The sequence below is a fragment of the Pongo pygmaeus genome, chromosome 20, assembly GCF_028885625.2.
Source record: "Pongo pygmaeus isolate AG05252 chromosome 20, NHGRI_mPonPyg2-v2.0_pri, whole genome shotgun sequence".
Taxonomy (NCBI): domain Eukaryota; kingdom Metazoa; phylum Chordata; class Mammalia; order Primates; family Hominidae; genus Pongo; species Pongo pygmaeus.
This window is the reverse complement of record NC_072393.2, coordinates 16,823,601-16,848,890: the sequence shown is the minus strand read 5'-3', so window position 1 is coordinate 16,848,890 and position 25,290 is coordinate 16,823,601. Positions and strand designations below refer to the sequence as shown.

Genomic DNA, 25,290 nt, shown 5'->3' with positions numbered 1-25,290 from the left:
CTTGAAGTGTTATTTTTAAAACAGAGGATGTTGTGGCTGGAAAGATAAGCTACTGCTTCCAGAAAGAAGAAAAAAACGAGAGTTGTCTTCTAAGTACAGAATTCCTTCTAAAGGAAGTGAGCATGGTCCCTCCAGATAACGTGAGGCCTCCTCACCTTCCCTTCACTTTCAGACTGTCACATTTCCTCATGTTTATGTGGCATAAATCCTGACATGAATAACACTCTGGCTATCAAATAAAGGTCCCAAGCACTTTCGTCCCATGTTTACACAGTTGGTTTGTTCCCTTCTTGGAGAGGTCGTGGGCTGGGTGGGGTTATCTGTGCAGGGAGAGGACATGAAGACATGTCATGTGACCGAGGAGTCATGCAGTCACCTCTGTCATCAAGCACTTTGCCAGTGGCAATCACTGTGGTGAAGAGTTTCTCCCTGTCACCAATGCGCATTGTGTGGACTTTGAAAAAGAGCTACTTTGTCATGGGAAACAGTGCCAAGAGATCTTATTCTTTAAAATGTGATGGCTCTTTTCCAGCAGGGGTTATGTCCAGGCCTCACTGGAAGAGCTGGGACTGAGGGGCCTGGGGACCTCGCAGAAAGGAGTCAGGGAGCGCAGGACCAGGCGCTGTAATTGGGGTGTACTGTGGTCGAGAGAGATTCTGCATTCCATTCGCAGCCACAGTCAGAAAGAACAAGCCCGAAGTGCCAAGTGTTTGTTTCCATTGTGAACATTTCTGGGCTTCTGAAGGCACTGAGTCAGCAAGTCCGATGGCCAGGAGAGGATCCCAGGCCCCCGAGACAGACCTGCAGCGCTCAGCTTCTTAGCACCAACAGCCGTGAGAGCGTGCGGTGTCTGCCGGTGATCTCATCTCTGTGACTGAGGGCTCTGTCTTGGTTTTTCTCTTTTAAAAATTAAAAAGTTTTTATTGTGGGTGAAAGACACATCACGTAACATTTACCATCTTAACCATTTCTAAGTGTACAGTTCAGGAATGTTAAGTTTCCTTTGGAGGGTGGAACAGACTGGAAGCCACTGCCTCACTCATGGCCCCTTTTACGGGCTGCCTGCCCTGTGTCTTTCAGAACAGCAGGAACTGTGACTCCCCATCCTAATGCTGCACCTTCCCTCTGTTCATGAAGAGCTATTCCTATTTATGTGTTAATTTATTTACCATTAGAAATGGAGGGCTTCCTGAATATGGCTGGGCTTGGTGGCTCACACCTGTAATCTCAGCACTTTGGGAGGCCGAGGCAGGCGGATCACTAGAGGCCAGGAGTTCAAGACCAACCCGGCCATCATGGTGAAACCCCATCTCTACAAAAAATACAAAAATTAGCCTGGCGTGGTGGTGCATGCCTGTGATCCCAGCTACTCGGGAGGTACGAGTGCTGAGGCACGAGAATTGCTTGAAACTGGGAGTCGGAAGTTGCAGTGAGCTGAGATTGTGCCACTACACTCCAGCCTGGGCAACAGAGCGAGATTTTTGTCTCAAAAAAAAAAAAAGAAAAAAGAAAAAAAAAAACAGAGGACTTCCTGTACTTTAAGTTGATTTTGATAATTATTTGCTCAAGCACTAACATCTGCTCACACTTTTGTCTTTCTGGTACAAGTAGGCTCCTTAGAGGCAGGTGAGACTGATCTTTGTCTCCCTGCAAAGACACTGCCCCACTCAGGCAGCAGCTAGGACAAAGGGCAAGACCTGGGGCCAGGGCCTCCCTCCTGAGGACCTTGGCTCCCAGATCCGAGGTTGCCACAACGTTATTTCCTTCAGGGCGTATGTTCACTTTGGAAACCAAGGGGCCAAGACTGTTCTAAGATCATTTTGTGCTTTTAGCCAAGGGTGATGATGGGTCCATGGCCATTTTCACTTGGCTTTTGGTCAGAGCTCTGTCTGGACACTCACACAGGTGCGCTCTCCTACTTACTCGGGCTATTTCTTTCCAACTAGGTGGAAGAAAAGGCCAAATTTGATGGGATTTTTGAAAGCCTCTTGCCCATCAATGGTTTGCTCTCTGGAGACAAAGTCAAGCCAGTCCTCATGAACTCAAAGCTGCCTCTTGATGTCCTGGGCAGGGTAAGTGGGCCGCGGGCTTGGTTCTTCTGCACTCAGTGTCCCTGCTGTGTGTGGGCGCCACTGTTCACTTTCCCCACGGTGCTTACGAGGCTCTTGCTCTGTTTTCTCCCTGTGCCATCAGGGGCTTCATCAGCGCTCCTGTGGGTCCAGCCCCAGCTGGCTCAGGGCTTCCTAGGATGTGGCTTAACAGTGTTCACCCAGTCCCTGGGGACGGTGCCAGAATCCTTCCACTTCACAGATGAGGAGGTGGACTCAGAAGTGAAATTGCTGCCTGGGGCTTTGGGACCAGTAGAGCTCAGTTTTAAGCTCCCCAACCTGGGCTTTCCCCCTTTCCATTGTGCTGAATGTGGGAATGTGTGTCTGTGTCTATTTATTTATTTATTTATTTATGAGATGGAGTCTTGCTCTGTTGCCCAGGCTGGAGTGCAATGGCGCAATCTCAGCTCACTGCAACCTCCGCCTCCCCGGTTCAAGCAATTCTCGTGCCTCAGCCTCTCAAGTAGCTGGGATTACAGGTGCATGCCACTACACCCAGCTAATTTTGTATTTATAGTAGAGATGGTGTTTTACCATGTTGGCCAGGCTGGTCTCGAACTCCTGATCTCGTGATTCACCCGCCTCGGCCTCCCAAAGTGCTGGGATTACAGGCGTGAGCCACCACACCCGGCCTTTTTGTTTCTTTTTTTGAGTTTTTAGAGATGGGGTCTCACTGTGTTGCCCAGTCTGGTCTCGAACTGCCGGACTGAAGCCATCTTCCCACCTCAGCCTCCGGAGTAACTGGGACTGCAAGAGCATACCACCACTCCTGGCTCTTTTCTACTGTTAATTACTCTTTTTCTTCCTATAAAGCTTAAGGTGAAAGTATTTTCAACTCTGCTGCAAATTTAGGAAAAATTTTATGCATTCTCTTTAAAGAAAGTCTTGGCTTGGTGCGGTGGCTCACACCTGTAATCCCAGCACTTTGGGAGGCTGAGGTGGGTGGATAACTTGAGGTCAGGAGTTCCAGAACAGCCTGGCCAACATGGTGAAACCCCGTCTCTACTAAAAAAAAATACAAAAATTAGCCAGGTGTGGTGGTGTTCGCCTGTAATCCCAGATACTTGGGAGGCTGAGGCAGGAGAATAGTTTGAACCCGGGAGGTGGAGATTGCAGTGAGCTGAGATCGCACCACTGCACTCCAGCCAGGGCAACAGAGCGAGACTCTGTCTCAAAAAAAAAAACCAAAAAACAAAAAACCCTCAATTTAGGCTGGTGTGGCGGCTCATGCCTGTAATCCCAGCACTTTGGGAGGCTGAGGCAGGCAGATTACTTGAGTCCAGGAGTTTGAGGCCAGCTTGGGCAACATGGTGAAACCCCATCCCTACTGAAAAAAAAAAATACAAAAAACTAGCCAGTTGTGGTGGTGCGTGACTGTAGTCCCAGCTACTCTAGCGGTTGAGGTGGGAGAATCACAACTGAGCCTGGGAAGTTGAGGCTGCAATAAGCTGAGATCGTGCCATGGCACTCCAGCCAGGGCAACCGGAGTGAGACTCTGTTTAAAAAAATAAAAATAATAATTAATTTTTTGTTTTATTTTGTTTTGTTTTGTGAGGCAGAGTCTCGCTCTGTCACCCAGGCTGGAGTGCAGTGGCATGATCTCGACTCACTGCAACCTTTCCTCCCGGGTTCAAACAATTCTCCTGCCTCAGCCTCACAAGTAGCTGGGATTACAGGCATGCGCCACCACAGCCGGCTAATTTTTGTATTTGTATTTGTATTTATTTATTTATTTGAGACAGAGTCTCTCTCTGTTGCCCAGGCTGGAGTACAGTGGCGCAATCTCTGCCTCCTGGGTTCACGCCATTCTCCTGCCTCAGCCTCCCGAGTAGCTGGGACTACAGGTGCCCGCCACCATGCCCGGCTGATTTTTCATATTTTTAGTAGAGATGGGGTTTTACCGTGTCAGCCAGGATGGTCTGGATCTCCTGACCTCGTTATCCACCTGCCTTGGCCTCCCAAAGTGCTGGGATTACAGGTGTGAGCCACCATGCCCAGCCAATTTTTGTATTTTTAATAGAGATGGGGTTTCACCATGTTGGTCAGGTTAGTCTTGAACTCCTGACCTCAGGTGATCCACCTGCCTCGGCCACCCAAAGTGCTAGGATTACAAGCGTGAGCCACCGTCCCTGACCAAATTAATTAATTTTAAAAGCCTCAATTTGTTTCTATTAACTAAAAGTACAGTTGTCCCTTGGTATACTTAGGGGGATTGGTTCCAGGGCCCCTATCATACACCAAAATGTACACATACTCAAGTCCTGCAATCAGCCCTGCAGATACAAAAGTCAGCCCTCTGTATATTCAGGTTTCACGTCCCACGACTACTGTATTTTGTATCCATGTTTGGTTAGAAAAATATGAGCACAAGTGAGCTTGCACAGTTCAACAAACCATGTTGTTCAAGAGTCAACCGTGTTTTGCTTTATTTTATGTTTTATTATTTTTATTTTTGATGATACATAATAGTTGTAGTGTGGGGTCCACGTGGTGGTTTGATACATGCACACAATGTGTAATGATCCCAGCAGGGTGATTAGCATATCCATCACCTCAAACACTGATCCTTTCTTTGTGTTGGGAACATTCAAATCTTCTCTTCTGGAAGACTTTGAAAGATACGATAAATTATTGTTAGCTATAGTTCCCCTGTTGTGCTATTGAACTTTAGAACTTATTCCTTCTGGCTGGGCACGGTGGCTCACGCATGTAATCCTAGCACGTTGGGAGGCCGAGGCAGGCAGATCACGAGATCAAAAGATCAAGACCATCCTGGCCAACATGGTGAAGCCCCATCTCTACTAAAAATACAAAAATTAGCTGGGCGTGGTTGGCATGCTCATGTAGTCCCAGCTACTCAGGAAGCTGAGACAGGAGAATCGCTTGAATCTGGGAGGCAGAAATTGCAGTGAGCTGAGATCACACCACTGCACTCCAGCCTGGGCGACAGAGCAAGACTCTGTCTCAAAAAAAAAAAAAGAACGTATACCTTCTATCTAATCATAAATGTAAGTATTATTTATTTAAAAAAAAATTTTTTTTTTTTTGAGATGAAGTCTTACTGTCACTCAGGCTGGAGTGCACTGGCGCCATCTTGGCTCACTGCAACCTCCGCCTCCCTGGTTCAAGCAATTCTGTCTCAGCCTCCCAAGTAGCTGGGACCACGGGTGCACCCCATCACGCCCAGCTAATTTGTACATTTTTAGTAGAGATAGGGTTTCACCATATTGGCTAGGCTGGTCTCGAACTCCTGGCCTCAGGTGATCCGCCCGCCTTGGACTCCCAAAGTGCTGGGATGGATGACAGGCGTGAGCCATTGCGCCCGGCCATGCATACGTCTTTGTATCCATGCATCTATGCACCCATGTCCCTCCCCATCCCTATGATCCATTCATCTGTGTGTGCACATGCTCATGCAATGTATTTATCCACATCTGTGCATGCGTCTTTGTGCCCATACGTCTATGCTGCCATGTCCCTGTGTGTCCATATTTATACATTCATCCGTGCGCACTTGCATCCGTGCTGTCATCCATCTGTGCATCCAGGCACTCACACATCATGAATCTGGTCAGTCATTCAGTAAGCATTTTTCAGAGCCTGCAGTGGACCATGCCTTGTGCTGGGCAGTGGGAAGGTGGGGATGATTAGGTACCATCAAAGAAGTCAAATAAGTAATAGCTAAGATGCTGAGACTTATTTACTGAGAGCTTAGTATGTGCAGGCCGGGCCCTAGTGCTCTGCATGAAGACGCACATCCAGCACTTGCAGCCCTCCTGTTAAGGACTGTGTCTCACACCCCTCCACCACCCATTTTTCAGATGGGGAAGCAGATCTTCAGGGTGGTTGGGAAGTCACCTTGGTCGCACGGTTGTGGAAGGGTGGAGAAGGGATGAGGTCCTGTTGCGGACAGGGTGGGGCAGGGTCCAGTGTGCATTCTGGAGCAGCTGTCCCCAGAGCCTGCCCTCTTCACCTGCCCCGTCCATTAGACACCTCCACAGCATCCCTGATAATCACAGTTTGGCCCAGTGAGGGCAGTGGTAGAGGGGAGGACCCCTGACCCACTCGAGCACGGGGAGCAGGGCAGCTGGGGAAGACTTTCTAGAAGAGGTGCCCCTGGTCACATCCTCCAGGGTGAGGGGGACTCTGGCGGAAGTCTGGGCATGTGGGCAGCTTGAGTGAAGGCACAGAGGCCTCAGGCAGCCTGGCATGCCAGTTAGGGCCAGGGCTCCCCCTGGGCACTTCCGCCCCCCAGGGGACATTGGGCAATGTCTGGGGACATTTTTGGTTGTCACACCTAGGTCGGGTGCTGCTGGCATCTGGTGGGTCAAGGCCAGGAATGCTGCTCAACACCCTGCAGTGCACGGCATGGCCCACACCCCAGAGCATGATCCAGCGCTAACAGGCAGTAATGCCGAGGTGGGGAAGCCCTGGGCTGAGGGAGGACTGTGGAGCCAGAAAGGCCTGTTGGAGTCCTGGATCCCTGGCAAAGTAGGTGGAGGTCCCTGTGGAGGCTGGGTTGGGGTGCAGGGACCTGCTACCGTCAGGGGCTCAGCAGCAGCCAGGTGATAGGGGCCCCATCTGCCAGGCTGAGGAGCAGGATGGGGCAGAGTCAGGTGTGTGTTCTGGAGCAGTCCCTGTGGTAGCCATAGGGACAAGACTGGGACAGGGAGGCCAGCTGGAGGCTCTTGGCTGTGCGGGCTGGTGAGGCCTGAGCCTCGGATGCAGCAGCAGAGGTGGAGAGGAGGACCAGATGTGAGAAACCTTCATGGACTGAAGCCCTGGTGATTGGCTGGAGAGAGGTGATGCTGACATATGAAGCATCATGGATAGAGCCACGGGCATCTGCTTAGATCCGGGGACTGGCGGCCTGCCCAGCGTTAGCCTGGCAGGCATTGTGCCCATCCAGGAAGGCTGGCATGGGTCAGGAAGCTGGAAGCGTGATGGTGCTTGAGATCTGCACGTGTCTTAGGCACGCTCCAGAACCCATGCCTGCCTGCCTTCTCTTCAGCACACTGAGTGGCCTGACACCTGTCTCACCATCCACTGCTGGGGAGAGGAGATGAGACCCACAGACCTGCTCAGACATGAGCTCACAGCCCTGCCCAGCTGAGAATGCAAGGGAGGGGTGGGGTTTGCAGGAGTGAGCATAGGGAGTGTGGGTGTTTAGGGCAACACCTGTACTCAATCAAAGCTGTCTTTTCTAATGTCTCTGTAAGACAATAAAGAAGAAACTCAGGCTAAGTTTAAAGTATAGCCTTTAAACTTATCATCTATATGATTATAATCATGATGATTGTCAGACCACGGATCTGGTAGTTGACAGTACTTCACAGGTGACGGTTTTTCTGAGAACTCGCGGACTGGTCCTGAAATGTATATTGACTGCCGTGTCCTGAGCCCAGTGAGTGCCACGGCAGAGAGTCTGAGTTCCGGCAGGTGGTCTCACTCTCACCCAGTCCTTCCTCCCACAGTAACCCATGCTGGTCTCTCCCTTGCAGGTCTGGGACCTCAGTGACATTGACAAGGATGGGCACTTGGACCGAGATGAATTCGCTGTGGTAAGTCCTGCTGTTTCCTTTCCACCCAGCCCAGGAAGGAAATGTGCAGTGTGCAGGGGTTGCTGGATTCGTTTGTCTTTCTCTTTGTTTCTTTCTTTCTTCTTTTCTTTTTTTTTTCTTTTCTTTTCTTTCCTTTCCTTTCTTTCCTTTCCCTTTCTTTTCCTTTTTCTTTTTCTTTCTTTCTTTCTCTCTCTGTCTCCTTCCTTCCTTCCCTTTTCTTTCTTTCTTTCTTTCTTCTTCTTTTTTTTGAGATGGAGTCTTACTCTATCGCCAGGCTGGAGTGCAGTGGCCCAATCTTGGCCAGGATGGTCTCGATCTCCTGCCTCGTGATCCACCCGCCTCGGCCTCCCAAAGTGCTGGGATTACAGGTGTGAGCCACTGTGCCTGGCCTTCTTTCTTTCTTTCTTTTTTTTTTTTTTTTTTGACACGGAGTCTTGCTCTGTCACCCAGGCTGGAGTGCAGTGGTGCAATCTTGGTTCACTGCAGCCTCCGCCTCCCGGGTTCAAGCAATTCCCATGCCTTAGTCTCCCAAGTAGCTGGAATTACAGGTGCACTCTATCACAGCCAGATAATTTTTTTGTATTTTTGATAGAGATGGGGTTTTACCATATTGGCCAGGCTGGTCTTGAATTCCTGGCCTCAAGTGATCTGCCCGCCTCTGCCTCCCAAAGTGCTGGGATTACAGGCATGAGACACCACACCCAGCCTTCCTTCTTTCATTTTTTAAGTGTTTGTCTTGACATAGTTCTTTGTATGTAGGAAAGTTTCAGTACAGGTTGAGTATCCTTAATCTGAAAGTCTGAAACCAGAATGCTTCAAGATCTGAAATTTTTTGAGCACCAACATGACACTCAAAGGAAATGCTTACTGAAGGATTTCAGATTTTGGAGTTTTGGATTAGTAATGCTGAACCAGTAAGTGTAATACACACATTCAGAAATTCAGAAAACTCCAGAACTGAAACCCTGTGGTCCCAAGCATTTTGGATAAGGGATACTCAACCTGTAATACAGAGAATTATTTTTTGTTTTTGAGACAGAGTCTTGTTCTGTCACCCCAGCTCCAGTGCAGTGACGTGAACACCCTTGCTACAGCCTCGAACTCAACTCAAGCGACCTCCCCCCTTGGCCTCCGACAGAAAATTCTTTTGAAAACCCTTCACTCAAATTTCCCAGTGTCGCTAATTTACTACATTTGTTTTATCTTTGTCTTCCCTCCCTCCATAACTCTCTCGCCCTCCCCACTGCTGCACGAAGTTTTCCTGTGAACCATTTTAGAGTTAAGTTGCAGACATGATGCCTCTTCATCCACAAACACTTCAGTGCATATTTCCTAAAAACAAGGACTTCTCTTACACATAACCATTATCCACTTCAAAATCAGGAAATTCACATGATAGCATTGCATTTATGATGTTTTCATTATATCCTATATATACACCTTATATTCTGTATGAGCGTATCTATTATTATCTAATCCCAGGATATTACTCAGATTTTATCAGTTGTCCCAAAAATGTCTGTTGTGTCTAAAGAGAACCCAGTCCTGTGTGTTACATCCTGTTGTCCTTTGTCTTTCGTTTCCTGGAATCTAGAACAGTTCCTCCGTCTCTCTTTGTGTCTCTCGACGTGGACTTTTTGTTTTTTTGTTGTTGTTGTTTTGTTTTTGAGAGGGAGTCTCACTCTGTCACCTAGGCTGGTGTGCAGTGGCATGATCTTAGCTCACTGCAACCTCCATCTCCTGGATTCAAGCGATTCTTCTGCCTCAGTCTCCCAAGTAACTGGGATTATAGGTGCCCACCACCACGCCCGGCTAATTTTTTTTTTGAATTTTTAGTAGAGATGTGGTTTCTCCCTGTTGGCCGGGCTTGTCTTGAACTTCTGACCTCAGGTGATCTGCCCGTCTTGGCCTCCAAAGTGCTGAGATTACAGGCATGAGCCACCGTGGCTGGCTTCAACGTGGACATTTTGAAGAGCGCAGGCCAGCAGTTATGGAGTGTCCCTGGGCCTGGGCCTGGCTGCCGGGTCCTCTTGATGACCCAGGTCATGCACTCCTGTGAGACAGGAATCCCACAGAGGTCACACCCACCCCACATGGGCCTCCCACCTAGGGGAACGTGATATCAACATGTCTTCTTACTGCCATGTTGACATTCATCACTGGGTCAAGGTGGGTCAAGGTTGTGGGTTCCTGTGGGTAGTTGCTCTTTTTCCCTCTGTGCTCAGTTCATCTCTTGTGGGGGACGCCTTGATACTGTCAACAACTGTGACTCTCATACTCTTCTGTGAGAGTTCCACCATCGCTGATGAGTCTTGCCTTAATCTGGCAAGATTAATTACGATGATGGTGGCTGCCAAACGGTGATGTGCTCATCAAAACCATCATTCCTTGCACTTTTATTAGTTGGCCTTCTACAAGGAATTTATTTCTATGGCTGTGGCCTGCCTCATGGATGCATCCTCAGTTCCACTGTTTTTTGTTTTATTTTGTTTTATAGAGACAGGGTCTCGCTCTGTCACCCAGGCTGGAGTGCAGTGGTGCGATCACAGCTCACTGCAGCCTCCATCTCCTGGGCTCAGGCGATCCTCCCACCTCAGCCTCCCAAGTAGCTGGGACTACTCCTGAATGTCTTGAAGTACAGGTCTCTCTTCTGGTGTCTTTAGACTTTCAAATCCAGTACTGGGAAGGTGCCAGCCCTGGAGCTGGTGGCCTCCCTGAGTGGTGAAGGGATGCATACGGAGTGTGGCTTGATTGGATTCTTTCTGTGTGCATTTCAGTCTCGAGGATTAATTCAACACGTCTTGGAAAGTTACACATGAAAGATAACTCATCAGGAGCGATTTCTTTTCACTCTGGTCAGCTTGGGAGCATCCTCACAGAGTGTCCTGTCACTGCAGCCCCCAAAAGGGCTGCCCTCTGCCTTCTCCTGATGGTCCCAGCCCCAGCCTTGCCCCTTCAATGCCATTGTTGTTTGCACCTGCAGGCCATGCACTTGGTGTACCGAGCCCTGGAGAAGGAGCCCGTGCCCTCTGCCTTGCCCCCGTCCCTCATCCCACCCTCCAAGAGAAAGAAGACTGTGTTCCCTGGCGCCGTCCCCGTCCTGCCCGCCAGCCCCCCACCAAAAGACAGCCTCCGCTCCACGCCGTCCCACGGCAGCGTCAGCAGCCTCAACAGCACAGGGAGCCTGTCCCCCAAGCACAGCCTCAAGCAAACACAGGTACGGAGCCCTCAATGGGCACAGCCCCCTCTCAGAGCACAGTAGGATGTTTCTTGGGAGTTCTTAACATGCAACCCCAGAACGGTCAAGTTTGTGATTAAATGTTTTTAAAAAATATTTGCGGCCAGGCGTGGTGGCTCACGCCTGTAATCCCAGAACTTTGGGAGGCCGAGGTGGGCAGATCTCGAAGTCAGGAGATCGAGACCATCCTGGCCAACATGGTGAAACCCCGTCTCCACTAAAAATACAAATAAATTAGCTAGGCGTGGTGGTGCACACCTGTAATCCCAGCCACTTGGGAGGCTGAGGCTAGAGAATTGCTTGAACCTGGGAGACGGAGGTTGCAGTGAGCTGAGATTGCACCACTGCACTCCAGCCTGGGCAACAAGAGCAAAACTCTGTCTCAAAAAAAAAAAAAGTATTCATTTATCTCATTATTTCAATAGAGATGAGGTCTCCCCATGTTACCCAGGCTGGTCTTGAACTCCTTGGCTCAAGTGATCCTCCTGCCTCGGCCTCCCAAAGTGCTGGGATTACAGGCGTGAGCCACTGTGCCCAACCTGTGTCTGCAGAGCTCTTGCCAAGAGTTTTATTAAGTATTGAAGGTCAGGTTAGGGGAGGTGCTTTACTGGCAACAAAGCTAGTGGGGCCAAACTTGCTGGCGGGCACAAGTCACCCAGCTTCATAACCCACCTCTCTAGTGATCTTCTGGTGGTTCTCTCAAGACCCTCTGACTAGACCGATTTTACCAGTGGCCCCTGTTGGGCAGGGGTGGGAGGGTACAGCTCCTGCCCCCAGGATGGCACTGGTCGGATCACAGTCATGAAAACGAGCATTTCTGGGGGCCTACAGTCCACATGCTCCCCCTACTCCAACTTCCTCATCTCCAGGCCAGCAACGCTCTTGTCTGGGGCCCCCAAGGGCCACCCGATTTTGCCCTCATGCCAGGTTTGAGTGAAGCCACTTCCAGCCACCAGGGTCTGATCTCCTTCCTTTGGGACCTGTGGCTACTGAGCCGGCCTTAAAGCCCAGCCTCCACTGGGAGAGCCAGCTCCACGGGCAAGGCTGCCCCGTGTAGGGTTCACAGCCAAGTTGGCAGAGTATGCTGCTAACATACTCTGAGGTTCCAGAAATCAGGCAGTGAATTCCTTTTGTTTGCCCAGCAAATGTTATTAGGACTCTTGTCATCCCAGAGCTATAATTTCATACGTAATTTCTTCTTGGGACCCGTGGGACACAGAACGCCCCTTGTTTCTGTGACCTGCCACAGCTCAGCTTGTCTGACTCCCATTACCTCTTTGTGATCCCTGGCTTCTGAGGTTAGCTTTCTGTAGCCCCGTGACTTAAAGGCAGCAAGCCCATTTCTCATTAGAATTCCTTTATTGGCATCTTTACGTCCACCAGACTTGAGAAGGCTCACAAAATTTACACAGTACAATGCTACAAGTAAAAATCAAGTTGCTCTTGCCATCTGAACTCTCATCATTTGAATTAGATCCATAGATTTTTTTTTTTTTTTTAATATATAAGAGACAGGATCTTGCTCTGCTGCCCCGGCTGGAGTGCAGTGGTGCAATCACGGCTCACTGCTATCTCAGTCTCCTGGGCTCAAGTGATCCTTCCACCTCAGCCTCCCTAGTAGCTGGGACAGGCGGATGCCACCACACCTAGCTAATTTTATTTATTTATTTATGTATTTATTTAGTAGAGATGGGGTCTTGCTGTGTTATACTGGCTGGCCTTGAACTCCTGGGCTTGAGATATCTTCCTGCCTTGGCCTCCCAAAGTGCTGGGATTACAGGCGTGAGCACTGTGCCTGGCCTAGCTCCATAGATTTTGATAAATTGTTTGATCAAGTCCTTGCTGTACTTCATCACACATACTTGCATGTGAAACCCCTGAACTAAGCTGATCTGGGTCACATGGTATCCCTTGTTTCCCAAGCTTGCTTTCTGAATTCCCCGAGTTGGTATCAGGAGCCACCCACGTGGCTCCATCTGCCCTGGCAGGGTTGGGGCTGCATGAATGTTGGTGGGGCCTCGTGAGTGGATTTAGACATCACAGGATGCTTGTTCATGAAGAGTAAATGAGTTTAACCATTGTTTCCCAGTCTTGACCATGAGTCCCTTCTCCTCAATCCTATGGACATCTTTGGGTTGTCAACACTGTGAGAACTCTTTGAGAAATCCCTTTTTTTTTTTTCCCGAGACGGAGTCTTGCTCTGTCACCCAGGCTGGAGTGCAGTGGCACAATCTCAGCTCACTGCAACCTTCGCCTCCCAGGTTCAAGCAATTCTCCTGCCTCAGCCTCCCGAGTAGGTGGGATTACAGGTGCCCAGTACCACACCTGGCTAATTTTTCGTGTTTTTAGTAGAGACGGGGTTTCGTCATGTTGGCCAACCTGGTCTCGAACTCCTGGCCTCAGGTGATCCACCCACCTCAGCCTCCCAAAGTGCTGGGATTATAGGCGTGAGCCACTGCACCCAGCCTAAGAAATCCTTTCATAACTAAGAGGAATGACTTTGAGTGGCAGTTTCAGGCATCATGGCGTTCACTGAAGGTGAGGAGTGGGGTGCGGCTTTTCTGTACAGTTGCTGCGTGGAGGAGGAACAATTGATCCCTCTAGCCACATTTGCCTGTCCTTTTTCTCTCCACTCCCTCATCATCTAGATAATTCAATCAAGTGTTTATTCTCATTGCTATTATGAGATTGTTTAAAAAGAGTGATTGGTATAAATATTTTTAAAAAAAAGGGAAGAGGAAAAGCACGTCTAGAGTTCGGCACACAGATGCCGTGAACTGTGGCGTGGTGGGTGTATTGAAGGCCCGCGGTAATGCAGGCGGAGTAGGCCATGGAAGGGGCCTGCCCCCGAGTGCCTGAGGGTCCTTGATGCCTCTGAACCAGAAGGTGACCGGGCCCTGGTTGACCCACGATGGCGTTTGCCTCTCAAGTTAACTGTGAGCCGGTGGTGAGAGGGGCCGCACGTGCAGCAGGTGGCCCAGCCCCAGGGCTGTGAACCTCAAGCTGCACTGGGCTCATGGCTCCGTCTGCCCTTGGTGGGGTTGGGGCTGCATGAATGTTGGTGGGGCCTCGTGGGTGGTGGCCCTCTTGAATGGTGGGGTCTCATTTGTTACCTGTCAGTGACGTGTGTGTACTCACACCTTGGGGGTATCTTTGTTGTCTCAGGGACATAGAAGGGTGGTCTTCAGAGTCCTGGGACGGGACACTTTGGCTGCCTGTAGGGCAGCCTTTGCGGGCGGAGGAGTGGGAGGACCAGGGGGGCTGGCATGTGGCCGGGCTGGCTCTCCAGGGATGGTCCTTCCAAGTGGGTGCTCGGGAGGGTCTTTCCTGGCATGCTTGAACCCATCCCCTGAAGATCACAGCCTCCCTCACGCCCTGGGCGGGGGTGGATGGACAAGGAGAGAGGGTGATGGGGTGGAGAGAGGTGCAGACTGGCATCTGGGTGAGCTTCACAGAGCCAGCCTCAACCTGTCTCAGCCTCAGTTTCGCCAGTTACAGAACAAGGATCTCGTCTGCCCTCTCGGCTCATGGAAGTGAGGAGAGTTTGATGCCAAATGTGCATGGAAGTGCTTTAATTGCCCCATCATCAAAAAGCATGTGTCTGGGGGTCATAAAAAGCTTCCAGATTAACTGTTTTGCCAAAAACTGTTTCAGCCAACAGTGAACTGGGTGGTGCCCATGGCAGACAAGATGCGATTTGATGAGATATTCCTGAAGACTGACCTGGACCTGGACGGCTACGTGAGCGGCCAGGAGGTGAAGGAGATCTTCATGCACTCGGGCCTCACCCAGAACCTTCTAGCACACATATGGTAAGGCTGTGGCTGTGTGTGGCTCCAGGGGGCCTGTGGGTGAAGACTGTAGAGGGTGGTGGTCAGGGGGCCCCCTCCAGCCTGTCACAGGCTTCCGCTGTGTCTGGCGTCCTTTATTCTCCCTAGCCTGACAGAGGCTGAGCAAGGTGCACGTGCCAAGGCTCGAACCCCGCGCTCCGTGACGGTCAGTTCACTGTCTTTCAGTCGGAAGGGCCTGTGGTCTGTCTTAAGAGCTCCCAGGCCATTTGCTTACACAGCTGGGCCCTATTCTTGCTGGCTGTGATGCTGGTTCTAACAGGAGGCCTGGCCTTTGTCACAGCCGTCTCCGGGAGTTGCGGGCAGCAGGGCCTTGGAGCCTCTAGCAGAGTGGCCTGGGGGGGTGAGGGTGGGGGCGGGGGCTACAGCTGCCTCCTGCAGGAGGCCCTGCTCTGGAAAGGCCAGTGCTTTGGCTCCCGGTGGGAGGGTGAGCACAAGGAGACCCTGTCTGCATCTCAGAGCCCAGTCGAAGAGTCGGCCTCAACCCCTCTTTTCCCCAGGGCTGGACATAGCCGACTTCATAGGGCTGGGGCACTCCTCTTGCCACTGGCCAGGGCTGAAGTCACTTTTGTGGCCTTAGAGAAGGCTTCACTTGGGAGCTATCAAAAGGAGAGAATTGCTGGATAATTCTCGAGAGGCAAATCCCTCCAAGTAGAGCAGTGAAATTCAGGATGTTACTTAGTGGCTTGGGGGAAATGACTGTCCTTAGTGGTAATTCACAGATGTCCACACTGTGAGGTGGGAGCCTGAGAACCAGCTGTCCCAGAGTCATCACCCAAACGGCCAAGCCGCCTCCAACTGGCTAGGGACAGTGGGTCTCAGCTGCCTCAGATCCATTGTCCCTTTTAGAAACCAACAAAACACAGTGTCCCCTTTATGACTCTGAAACCAACACACATACAGTTACTGGTTAGCGCTGTGACACCCTGACTGTCATGTCCAGGGGGCAGTAGAGGGAAAGTAATTTATAATGCATGCTGCAATTGATACATGATGTAACGACATGGAAATGACACAGGAAATCACTAATCCACCTGGATCAAAAGAAGGAACTCAGAGGTCATTCCATGCGGGCAGCAAAGGGGAAGGAAAGGATGATCGGGCTCTTGAATAAACAACTATGAGAAAAGAAGTCTAGATGTGTCTGCGAGTGGCTGGGGCAGGGCATGGCCCAATGTAGATGACACACCAGGAGGGACTGGGAGGAGGAGGAGCATGAAGACAGAGGCTTTGTCCCTGCGATGGCTGCCACCGTATGGGTCAGCAGAGCAGGATGTGGTGTCAGAGCCGGATGGCCGCTGACTGAGCCACCCCTAAGCTTGCTTCTCTTTCTTTCTCTCAGAACCTTCCACAGGTGGGCCTTGGAGCCCACGCTCCTTGAGAGATGGCAGGAGCAGAGAAGGGGCGGGAGTGGAGAGGCAGCTGCAGCCCACGAGCAGGCTGGGGCCTGCAGGGACAGACTGGGGAGAGACAGTGGCAGTATGAAATCGTCAGGGCCTCGAACTGTGGGGACAACTAGGCATTTATCAGCAATGTTCCTTGAGATCTGCTCATTCTCCGCAGCTCTGTTCACGGACCGCATTTGGGTATAAAAAAGTCTGTTAGAACGGTCCCAGCTCTCTTTTGGTAAAGAGGGGGAAACTTCTGTCGTAACGGCTTCTGCCGCCACTACACGGGAGGTGGGAAATGAGGTCCCATGTTGAGAGGGCAGCATGGGTGAAGGAAGACATTTTTCATAGATGCCAAGGGCCTTGTCCTTACTCCACAAGGGTCCCTTCCCTTCCTGGCTGGCTCCTCGTTTTTTTGTTTGTTTGTTTGTTTGTTTGTTTTGAGACAGAGATTCACTGTTGCCCGGGCTGGAGTACACTGGCGCGATCTTGGCTCACTGAAATCTCTGCCTCCCGGGTTCAAGTGATTCTCGTGCCTCAGCCTCCTGAGCAGCTGGGATTACAGGCACGTGCCACTATGCCCGGCTAATTTTTGTATTTTTAGTAGAGGTGGGATTTCCCCATGTTGGCCAAGCTGGTCTTGAACTCCTGACCTCAGGTGATCCGCCCACCTCAGCTCCCAAAGTGTTGAGAACACAGGCATGAGCCACTGCACCTGGCCCTGGCTGGCTCCTTGATTATGAGTGTCGCGGAGCCCCTCACCTCAGCTCCACAGTACCACTGTGTGCTGCTATTCAAATGCTGCCTTGGTCCATCTTTCAGGACATCCAAGAGCCATGTGGGCAGGGGACGCTTAGTTGTAGGGGAGTGTCCTGTGCATTGTGGCCATGCCCCTGTGGCAGCCTCATTTGGGCACAAGAGGAGTGTTTTAGACCATTGGGCTGCTGTGACAAAGTGCCATAGACAGAGTGGCTTAGAAACAGACGTTTCTCACAGCTCTGCGGGGTGGAAGTCCGTGATCCAGGCACCGGCAGATCCAGTGTCTGGTGAGGGCTCACTGTCTAGTTTGTAGACGGCCACCTGCTTGCTGTGTGCTCACATAGCAAAAGGAGCAGAGAGAGCCTTCTGGGGCCTCTTTTATAAGGGCACTAATCCCACTCCTGAGGCTCCACCCTCATGACCTCATTACCTCCCAGAGGCCCCACCTCCCAACACCATCCCATTGAGGGATAGGATTTGGACATAGGAATCTGGGGGGACATAAACGTTCCGTTCATAACAAGGAAAGAGAGTCGTTGCTGATTCGTCCTTCATCATGATGACACCCCAAAGTGCTGCTGCCATCCCCACTGAAGGCCAGTGGCCAGGTCCATTCAGATGACCCAGAGCTGCAGGGACAATGCTTGGTCTCAGCACCCATTTCCACGGAAGGGCTGGTCTACTCCACGCCTGCGGCATCAGAGCCTGCCCCACGCACGAGATAAGCCAAAGGAAGAGGCAGTTGCATCTCAGCCCTAGTGAGGTTTTCCCAGGGGGTCAGCTCCTCAGCCCATGGTCAGGGGCTTGGGGTTCTTCAGCTCTGACAGCCCTCCTAGGGTGGGGGACACTGGGAGTGGGGAACCCCTGGGCCACTTCCTGGGAAGGAGATGTGAAGTAGGGAAGGAGCTGGGGCTTGCCACCACGCCCTGCCGTTGTTTTTTGAAAAGCATGGGATCGGTAACGTGTGTTCAGGCTGAGTCGGCGCCCGTGATGTGTAATTAGCATCCCATTTCTCCCAGGGCTCTGGCCGATACGAGGCAAACGGGGAAGTTAAGCAAAGACCAATTCGCGTTAGCTATGTATTTCATTCAGCAGAAGGTCAGTAAAGGCATCGACCCCCCTCAAGTCCTCTCGCCGGACATGGTCCCGCCTTCGGAGAGAGGCACGCCCGGCCCGGTGAGTGGTGCTGGTCATGCCCTGGGGGTATTGACATCCCTTCCCATCGCCTGCCACCAGGTAGCACGGGTGGCACACGAGTCCACAGTCGGTGGCAGTTGCTGCCTGTGGTCCCTGCCTTCCTCAACAGGGGCCCCTGGGAGGGTGGCTTGGCTGCCTAGGTATTTCCCCAGGCAGGGGGCTGGCACTTTCGCTACCTCACCCTATATACTAAAGGGACAATTTTATCCCTGGGCCCGAGACCTGCTGGTGCCTCCTGTCAGGTGATGTCAGGTTGCTAATTAGAGATCTCGCCTCTGAATTCGATTCTAGGACAGTTCAGGCTCTCTCGGCTCTGGGGAGTTTACTGGCGTGAAGGAGCTTGATGACATCAGTCAAGAGATCGCCCAGTTACAAAGGTATGTTGGAAACGGCCCTTCCCTCCACATCCAAACGTTACACAAACTCTCCCAGGTTGTTATTGGAAATATCAGAAGCTCACCTGGAAGTTTGCTCATCACAGGTTTATTCAGAAGGAAGGAAAAGATACAGCTTCTGAGGTCCTAAACTGGCTCAAGGGGCTCGAAGAATGACATCTTCCATTAGAATCAGCCTCAGCCAGAGCCCGTAGCAGCTGTGTGGTCCCAGGCAGGTCTTGACCAGAGCCTGTGGGTGGCAGCTGTGTGGCAGACCTGCCCAGGCAGGTCGTGGGCAGAGCCTGTGGCAGCTGTGTGGTCCCAGGCAGGTCGTAGGCAGAGCCCATGGCAGCTGTGTGGTCTCAGGCAGGTCGCAGCTCAGTAGCCCCAGGCATCAGCCCCTCCCCAGTGCTAGGAAGGCCTTGTTATCCTTGACAGTAGAGCAATTGGGTCTCGGATGGCGAGGAGCGGGCTTAGGACCCAGCAGCTGAAGGTGTGAAAGGGCCTCCAGGTCTCTGGCTCCCCTCCTTGCCTAGTGCCTTAGTTTCCTCGTATGTAAACGAGGGCTTTGGATGGGTTGTCTGTACTTTTAGAGTCTGGTATAAAGAAATGCAGCCACTTCCTGTATTCCCCTCTGGATCCTCTTCAAGAATGACATCCTTTTTTGTTGTTTGTTTTTCAGACAGGGTCTCGCTCTGTCACCCAAGCTGGAGCGTAGTGGCGTGATCATGGCTCACTGTAGCGTCTGTCTGCTAGGCTTAAGCAATCCTCCCACCTCAGCCTCCTGAGTAGCTAGGATGCACCACCATGCCGGCTAGATTTTTTTTTTTTTTTAATTTGAGACAGAGTCTCATTCTGTCACCTAGGTTGGAGTGCAGTGGTGTGATCTCAGCTCACTGCAGCCTCTGCCTCCTGGGCTCAAGTGATCTTCTCACTCAGCCTCCCAGGTAGCTGAGAGTACAGGTGCATGCCACCATGCCTGGCTAATTTTTTTGTATTTTTTGTAGAGACGGGGTTTCGCCATGTTGCCTAGGCTGGTCTCGAACTCCTGAGCTCAAGTGATCCTCTGGCCTTGGCCTCCCAAAGTGCTGGGGTTACAGGCGTGAGCCACTGTGCCAGCCAGCATCTTTCTTCCAGTCGATTCTAGGACAGGGTGGACTCTTGTGATGTGGGGGCACCATGCAGAAGGGCCCAAAGGTGCTTTGCCTCCTGTGGGAAAAAGATTGTTTACTTGGCTGAAAATGGAAAGGGCTTTGACTTTTCCAGGGAGGACTGGATCCTGGTCCTAGCTGGGGGATCCCCGGGGGTCATATTAACAGGTGCAGTATTCTGTCAGCTCCTCTGGGCTTGGTTTTGTGCTGTTAGCAGAGCCCTGATGAGCAAAGGCAGGTTAGGTCTTCGAGGGGATCAAGGTGGGTGGCTGGTTAGAAAACCTCAGCCACGGCCTGAGTCAGGCACCCCACTTCATGTTCAGTGCAGTGGACAGTTCCTGTTCTGTCTCGGCTCCTGGGGGCCGTGTTATCCAAACTGGTGATCAGCAAGGATGTGCAGCCTGACAAGGCTGAGGGTGTCTTGAGGATGCAGGGCCAGCATCCTAGAGCCTGGGCAGGCCTGAGAATCAGGACCGGCAGGCCAAGGATGGAGGGAGCCCCCGTCGTGCAAGGGTCCTGGTTTAGGAAGGGACGCTGGGGCGTGAATCACCCCAGTGTGGCCTCAGACAGCCAGGAGCCTTGTTTACCCAATGTGGAGGTGACAGGCTGGTGTGCGCAGAGCGCCCATCTGTAGGAGACTGGGGCCTGCAGCGGCCCCTTGAGCAGGTGGCTCTGAGAGTGGCCCTTGGATTGGGGGAGTGTGGGCTGAGCTTTCCTCTTATGATTTCACACTGCCATAAGCCAGCAAGGGCATGTCAGGTCCTTCAGTTTAAAGAGCACTTTGTATTGTAAGTTTCTGGGCTTGTGGAAATGAATATTCCAATGATCACTTACTGTGTGTCTGGCGACATATCCCTGAGACGGCCTTATTGTTGCGCAAGTCCTGGGTCCCCGGGCAGGAGGCAGGGTCTGTTAGACACATGGTGTTCCTGTCCCTGAGGTAGCCTCTTTGGGCACAAGAGGAGGGTCTTAGTCCATTCAGACTGCTATAACAGACCACTGTGAATGGGTGGCTTAAACATCAGACATTTTGCACAGTTCTGGAGGCTGCAAAGTCCAACCTTAAGATACCAGCAGATCCGGTCTGCTGAGGGCCCATTTGCTGATTCCTGGAGAGTCACCTTCTTGACGTGTCCTCACAGGGCAAAAGGAGCAAAGGAAGCTCTCTGGGGTCCTTCTTATAAGGGTACTTAACCCTGGGCCTTGTGGCTCACACCTGTAATCAATTTTTCCTGTTCCAAGCCACCCAGTTGGTGATTTGTTACAGCAGTGCTAGGAAATACATACACGAATTCTATCTCAGTTTAAAAATAAAAGAAGGCCGGGTGCTGTGGCTCATACCTGTAATCCAAGTGCTTTGGGAGGCCAAGGCAAGAGGATCGGTTGAACCTAGGAGGTCCAGACCAGCCTGGGCCATATAATGAGACCTCGGCTACAAAAAAATAAAAATTAGCCAGGCCTGGTGGGGCACACCTGTGGTCCTAGCTACTCAGGAGGCTAAGGTGGGAGGATTGCTTGAGCCCAGGAAGTCAAGGATGCAGTGAGCTATGATCGTGCCACTGCAGTCCAGCCTGGGTGACAGAGCAAGCCTGTCTCAAAAAAAAATGCCAGGTGTGTTGGCTAACGCCTATAATCCCAGTACTTTGGGAGGCTGAGGCGGGCGGATCACTAGGTCAGGAGATCAAGACCATTCTGGCCAACACAGTGAAACCCCGTCTCTACTAAAAATACAAAAATTAGCCAGGCATGGTGGCACGTGCCTGTAGTCCCAGCTACTCGGGAGGCTGAGGCAGGAGAATCGCTTGAACTGGGGAGGCGGAGGATGCAGTGAGCTGAGATTGCGCCACTGCACTCCAGCCTGGGTGACAGAGCGAGACTCTGTCTCAAAAAAAAAAAGTAGTAGTTCAGACAGGCTCTCCTGGGCTGTCTGGGGTGTCATAGGCTGAGGTCAAGGCGTCGGCTGGGCTGGGCTCTTGTTGGAGGCTCTAGGGGAAGAATCTATTTCCAGGCTCATTCAGGTGTTGGCAGAATCCATTTCCCTGCGGCTGGGGATCCGTGGTCTCTTTTTCCTTGCTGAGCGTCAGCCAGGGCCACTCTGTGCTCCTGGACACTGCCCCTGTTCCCCCTCAAGTGGCCCCTCCACCTTCAACGTCAGCAAGGGCGCGTTGGGTCCTTATCACACTTGGGATGTCTCTGACTTCTGCTTGGGCCACCAGGTGGAGAAAGCGCGCTGCTTTTAGAGGGTGGTTACGTTGGGAGCAATCCCTCCCGTGATCGCAGGTCCTACCTACAGTCGATGGGAAAGGGACTGTACAGGGCGAGCAGCTGCTGGGGCTCCTTCTTAGACTTCTGCCAGCACACAGAGGGGCTTTTGTGGGGGTGAACAGAATCAGGCCTTGGGAAGGGGTGGAGGCTTATTATTCACTCTTGTTTTCATGAAATATTTTTAAACATTCAGAGAGAAATATTCACTGGAACAAGACATTCGAGAAAAGGAAGAGGCAATCAGACAGAAAACCAGCGAGGTACAGGTAAGGGTCTCGCTCGTTTTGGTTACATCTACTTTGTGCTAAATGCAGTTCAGGAAAACTTCCCTCCCTGGCTGGTGGTGGGGGAAGGGCAGGGGTCTGCCCTGGATGGAAACATGAGCTCTTGGGGGCTGCAGAATGAAGTTTTGTTTTTTTTTGAGGCTGAATTCACTTTATTTTTCTTGTATAAAAACCCTATGTTGTAGCCACAGCTGGAGCGTGGGTCCTCTGCATGGAGACTCCGGTGTAGGTCTTGACAAGGTGGTCAGTTTTGAATACAGTCTCTTTTCCAGAGGTTGGGAGTCAGGTAGCTGTAGGTCTTAGAGATGGCATCAAAGGTGGCCTTGGCGAAGTTGCCCAGGATGGCAGTGCAGCCCCTGGCTGAGTGTAGCAGTCATTGATACTAGCCATCATGAGCAGCTTCTTGGGCACACGTGCTGAGACAATGCCAGCGCCCCTGGGCGTGGGGATGAGTTACACCAGCAGAGTTGCAGTGGCCTGTCACCTTGCAAGGGACAATGTGGGGTTTGCCGATCTTGTTTCCCCAGTAGCCTCTGCACACGGGGACAGTGGAGAGCTTGGCCAGGATGATGGCCCTGCGGATGGCAGTGGCCGCCTCGTTGGAGCAGTTAACACCCAGACCGATGTGGCCATTGTAGTCCCTGATAGCAGCAAACGCCTTGAAGCTGGTGCACTGGCTGGCGCGGGTCTGTTTCTGCACTGGCATAATCTTCAAAACCTCATCCTTGAGAGAGGCCCCCGGCAAAAGTCAATGATCTCAGATTCCTTGATGGGCGGGAGAAGAGATAGCTCTCCTCCAGGGACTTGATCTTCACATCCTTGACCAGGCGGCCCAGCTTGGTGATGGGCATCCGCTCCTTATCCTCGGCCTTGCCTCTGCAAGCTCCGTGACCTTGGTCCCGGCCCCAGCGCCATCCACGGCCGCGACCCCAGCCCCAGATGCCACTGGTGAAACCTCTGTGGAAGTTACTGTGGTTGCCCATCCCAGGGCCTCTGACACCACCCCCCACCCCCCGCTGCACCGGTGTCATCCGCCATTTGGTGTTTTCTTGAAGAAGAAGTTTTTTTTTAAATATATATATATATATATATTTTTTTTTTCCAAATAGAGACGGGGTCTCAAACTCTTGAGCTCAAATGATTCTCATGCCTCGGCTTCTCAAAGTGTTAGGATTATAGGTGTAAGCCACCAAGCCTAGCGAGAGTGAAGATTTTTTTTCTTTTTTTTTAAAACGGAGTCTTGCTCTGTTGCCAGGCTGGAGTGCAGTGGCACGATCTCAGCTCACTGCAATCTCCGCCTCCTGGGTTCAAGCGATTCCCCTGTCTCAGCCTCCCAAGTAGCTGGGATTACAGGCACGCACCACCACGCCTGGCTAATTTTTTTATTTTAGTAGAGATGGGGTTTCACCATGTTGGCTAGGATGGTCTCAATCTCCTGACCTCGTGATCTGCCCGCCTCAGCCTCCCAAAGTGCTGGAATTACAGGCTAAAGTTTTTAAAGTTGCTTATAACCATAGACGGTGGCTTCTCTTTTTCTAAAATTGAGACAAGTTGGCCCTCTGTATCCAAGGGTTCTGCATCTTTGAATCTAACCAACCACAGATTAAAAAATAAATTAAAAAAATCCAAATTGATAAAACAATACAATATGATAACTATTTACATAGCATTTACATTATATTAGGTATTATAAATAACCTAGAGATGATTTAAAGTATACGAGGCTGGCTGTAGTGACTCACACCTGTAATCCCAGCACTTTGGGAGGTCGAGGCCAGAGGATCGCTTGAGCCCAAGTGTTTGAGACCAGCCTGGGCAACGTAGTGGGACCCCGTTTCTACAAAAATATTTGCAAAAGCCGGGTGTAGTGGCATGTGTCTGTAGTCCCAGTTACTCGGGAGGCTGAGGTGGGAGAATCACTTGAGCCCAGGAGTTTAAGGCAGTAGTGAGCTGTGATTGCACTACTGCACTCCACCCTGGGCAACAGAGTGAGACCCTGCCTCAAAAATAAATGAATAAGTAATATGGGGTGGTGGTAGGGTAGGGGACGTGTGTAGGTTATATGCAAACACTGAACTGTTTTATGTCACACTTGAGCATCTGCAAATTTTAATACCAATCTGAGGGATGACTATATAGTTCATGTCAAATGTGCTGTATTAAAGTGTACATTTCAGTGGTGTTTCGCATAATCACCGTGTTGATTAACCATCACTCTATCGAGTTAGAACCTGATTGTTTCTCCCATAGGCGCCAGTAGGCCCATAAAAACATCTAGCCCTGAACAGTAAATGGAAGGTTACTTTCTGAAAGATTCATCGTTAACTGTTCTCTTTCAGTGAGTGGAAGAGTTTGACACTAACTTTCCATTAACCCAAAAGGAAACCTCATCCCCATTAAGCAGTTACTTCCCATTCTCCCCTTTCTTCAGCCCCTGGCAACTACTCATCTTTTTTCTGTGTGTGTGGATTTGTACCCAGCCACAATGGGGCACATTTTCTTCATCTGTTCCTCCCATCGGTGAATATTTGGGTTTTCCCACTTTTTGGCTGTTGTGAATAATGTTGCTAGGAACATTTGTCTGCAGGTTTTCGTGTGAACACCTGTTTGCATTTATCTCAGGTGGATACCTGGGAGTTCCGGACATTTCCTATCAGTGGAATCATACAACACATGACCTTTTGTGCCTGGCTTCTTCCACTCAGCATCATGTTTTTGAGGGTCATCCATATTGTAGAATGTATTAGCGTTGCATTCCTTTTTATGGCAGAATAATATTCCATTGTGTGGATGGAGCACATTTTTTGTTTTAAGAGGCAGTGTCTCACTCCATTGCCCAGGCTGGAGTACAGTGACACAACCTTGGTTCACTGCAACTTCCGCCTCCCAGACTCAGGTGATCCTCCCATCTCAGCTTCTCAAGTAGCTGGGACTACAAGCATGCACCACCATGCTTGGCTAATTTTTAATTTTTTTTGTAGAGACAAGGTCTCACTATGTTGTCCAGGTTGGTCTCAAACTCCTGGACTCAAAGCAATCTGCCTGCCTCGGCCTCCCAGAGTGCTGGGATTACAGGCATGAGCCACCGTGCCAAGCCACGATGGGCCACATTTTACT

General features: G+C 51.0%; 1 protein-coding gene across 8 annotated transcripts in view; it reads left to right on the top strand.

Annotated features, from left to right (window-relative positions):
• Nucleotides 1–25,290, top strand: part of EPS15L1 (epidermal growth factor receptor pathway substrate 15 like 1) — a 117,141-nt gene that overhangs the window by 35,981 nt on the left and 55,870 nt on the right. For 6 of the 8 annotated variants that reach the window (XM_054465873.2, XM_054465874.2, XM_054465875.2 and 3 more), the window contains exons 7-13: nucleotides 1,947–2,072; nucleotides 7,610–7,669; nucleotides 10,653–10,886; nucleotides 14,562–14,719; nucleotides 17,922–18,078; nucleotides 18,391–18,476; nucleotides 22,083–22,155. In XM_054465873.2, the coding sequence (XP_054321848.1) occupies nucleotides 1,947–2,072; nucleotides 7,610–7,669; nucleotides 10,653–10,886; nucleotides 14,562–14,719; nucleotides 17,922–18,078; nucleotides 18,391–18,476; nucleotides 22,083–22,155 (894 nt within the window). The remainder of the gene's footprint in view (nucleotides 1–1,946; nucleotides 2,073–7,609; nucleotides 7,670–10,652; nucleotides 10,887–14,561; nucleotides 14,720–17,921; nucleotides 18,079–18,390; nucleotides 18,477–22,082; nucleotides 22,156–25,290) is intronic. The other 2 variants (XM_063658750.1, XM_063658749.1) reach the window with 1 other exon arrangement.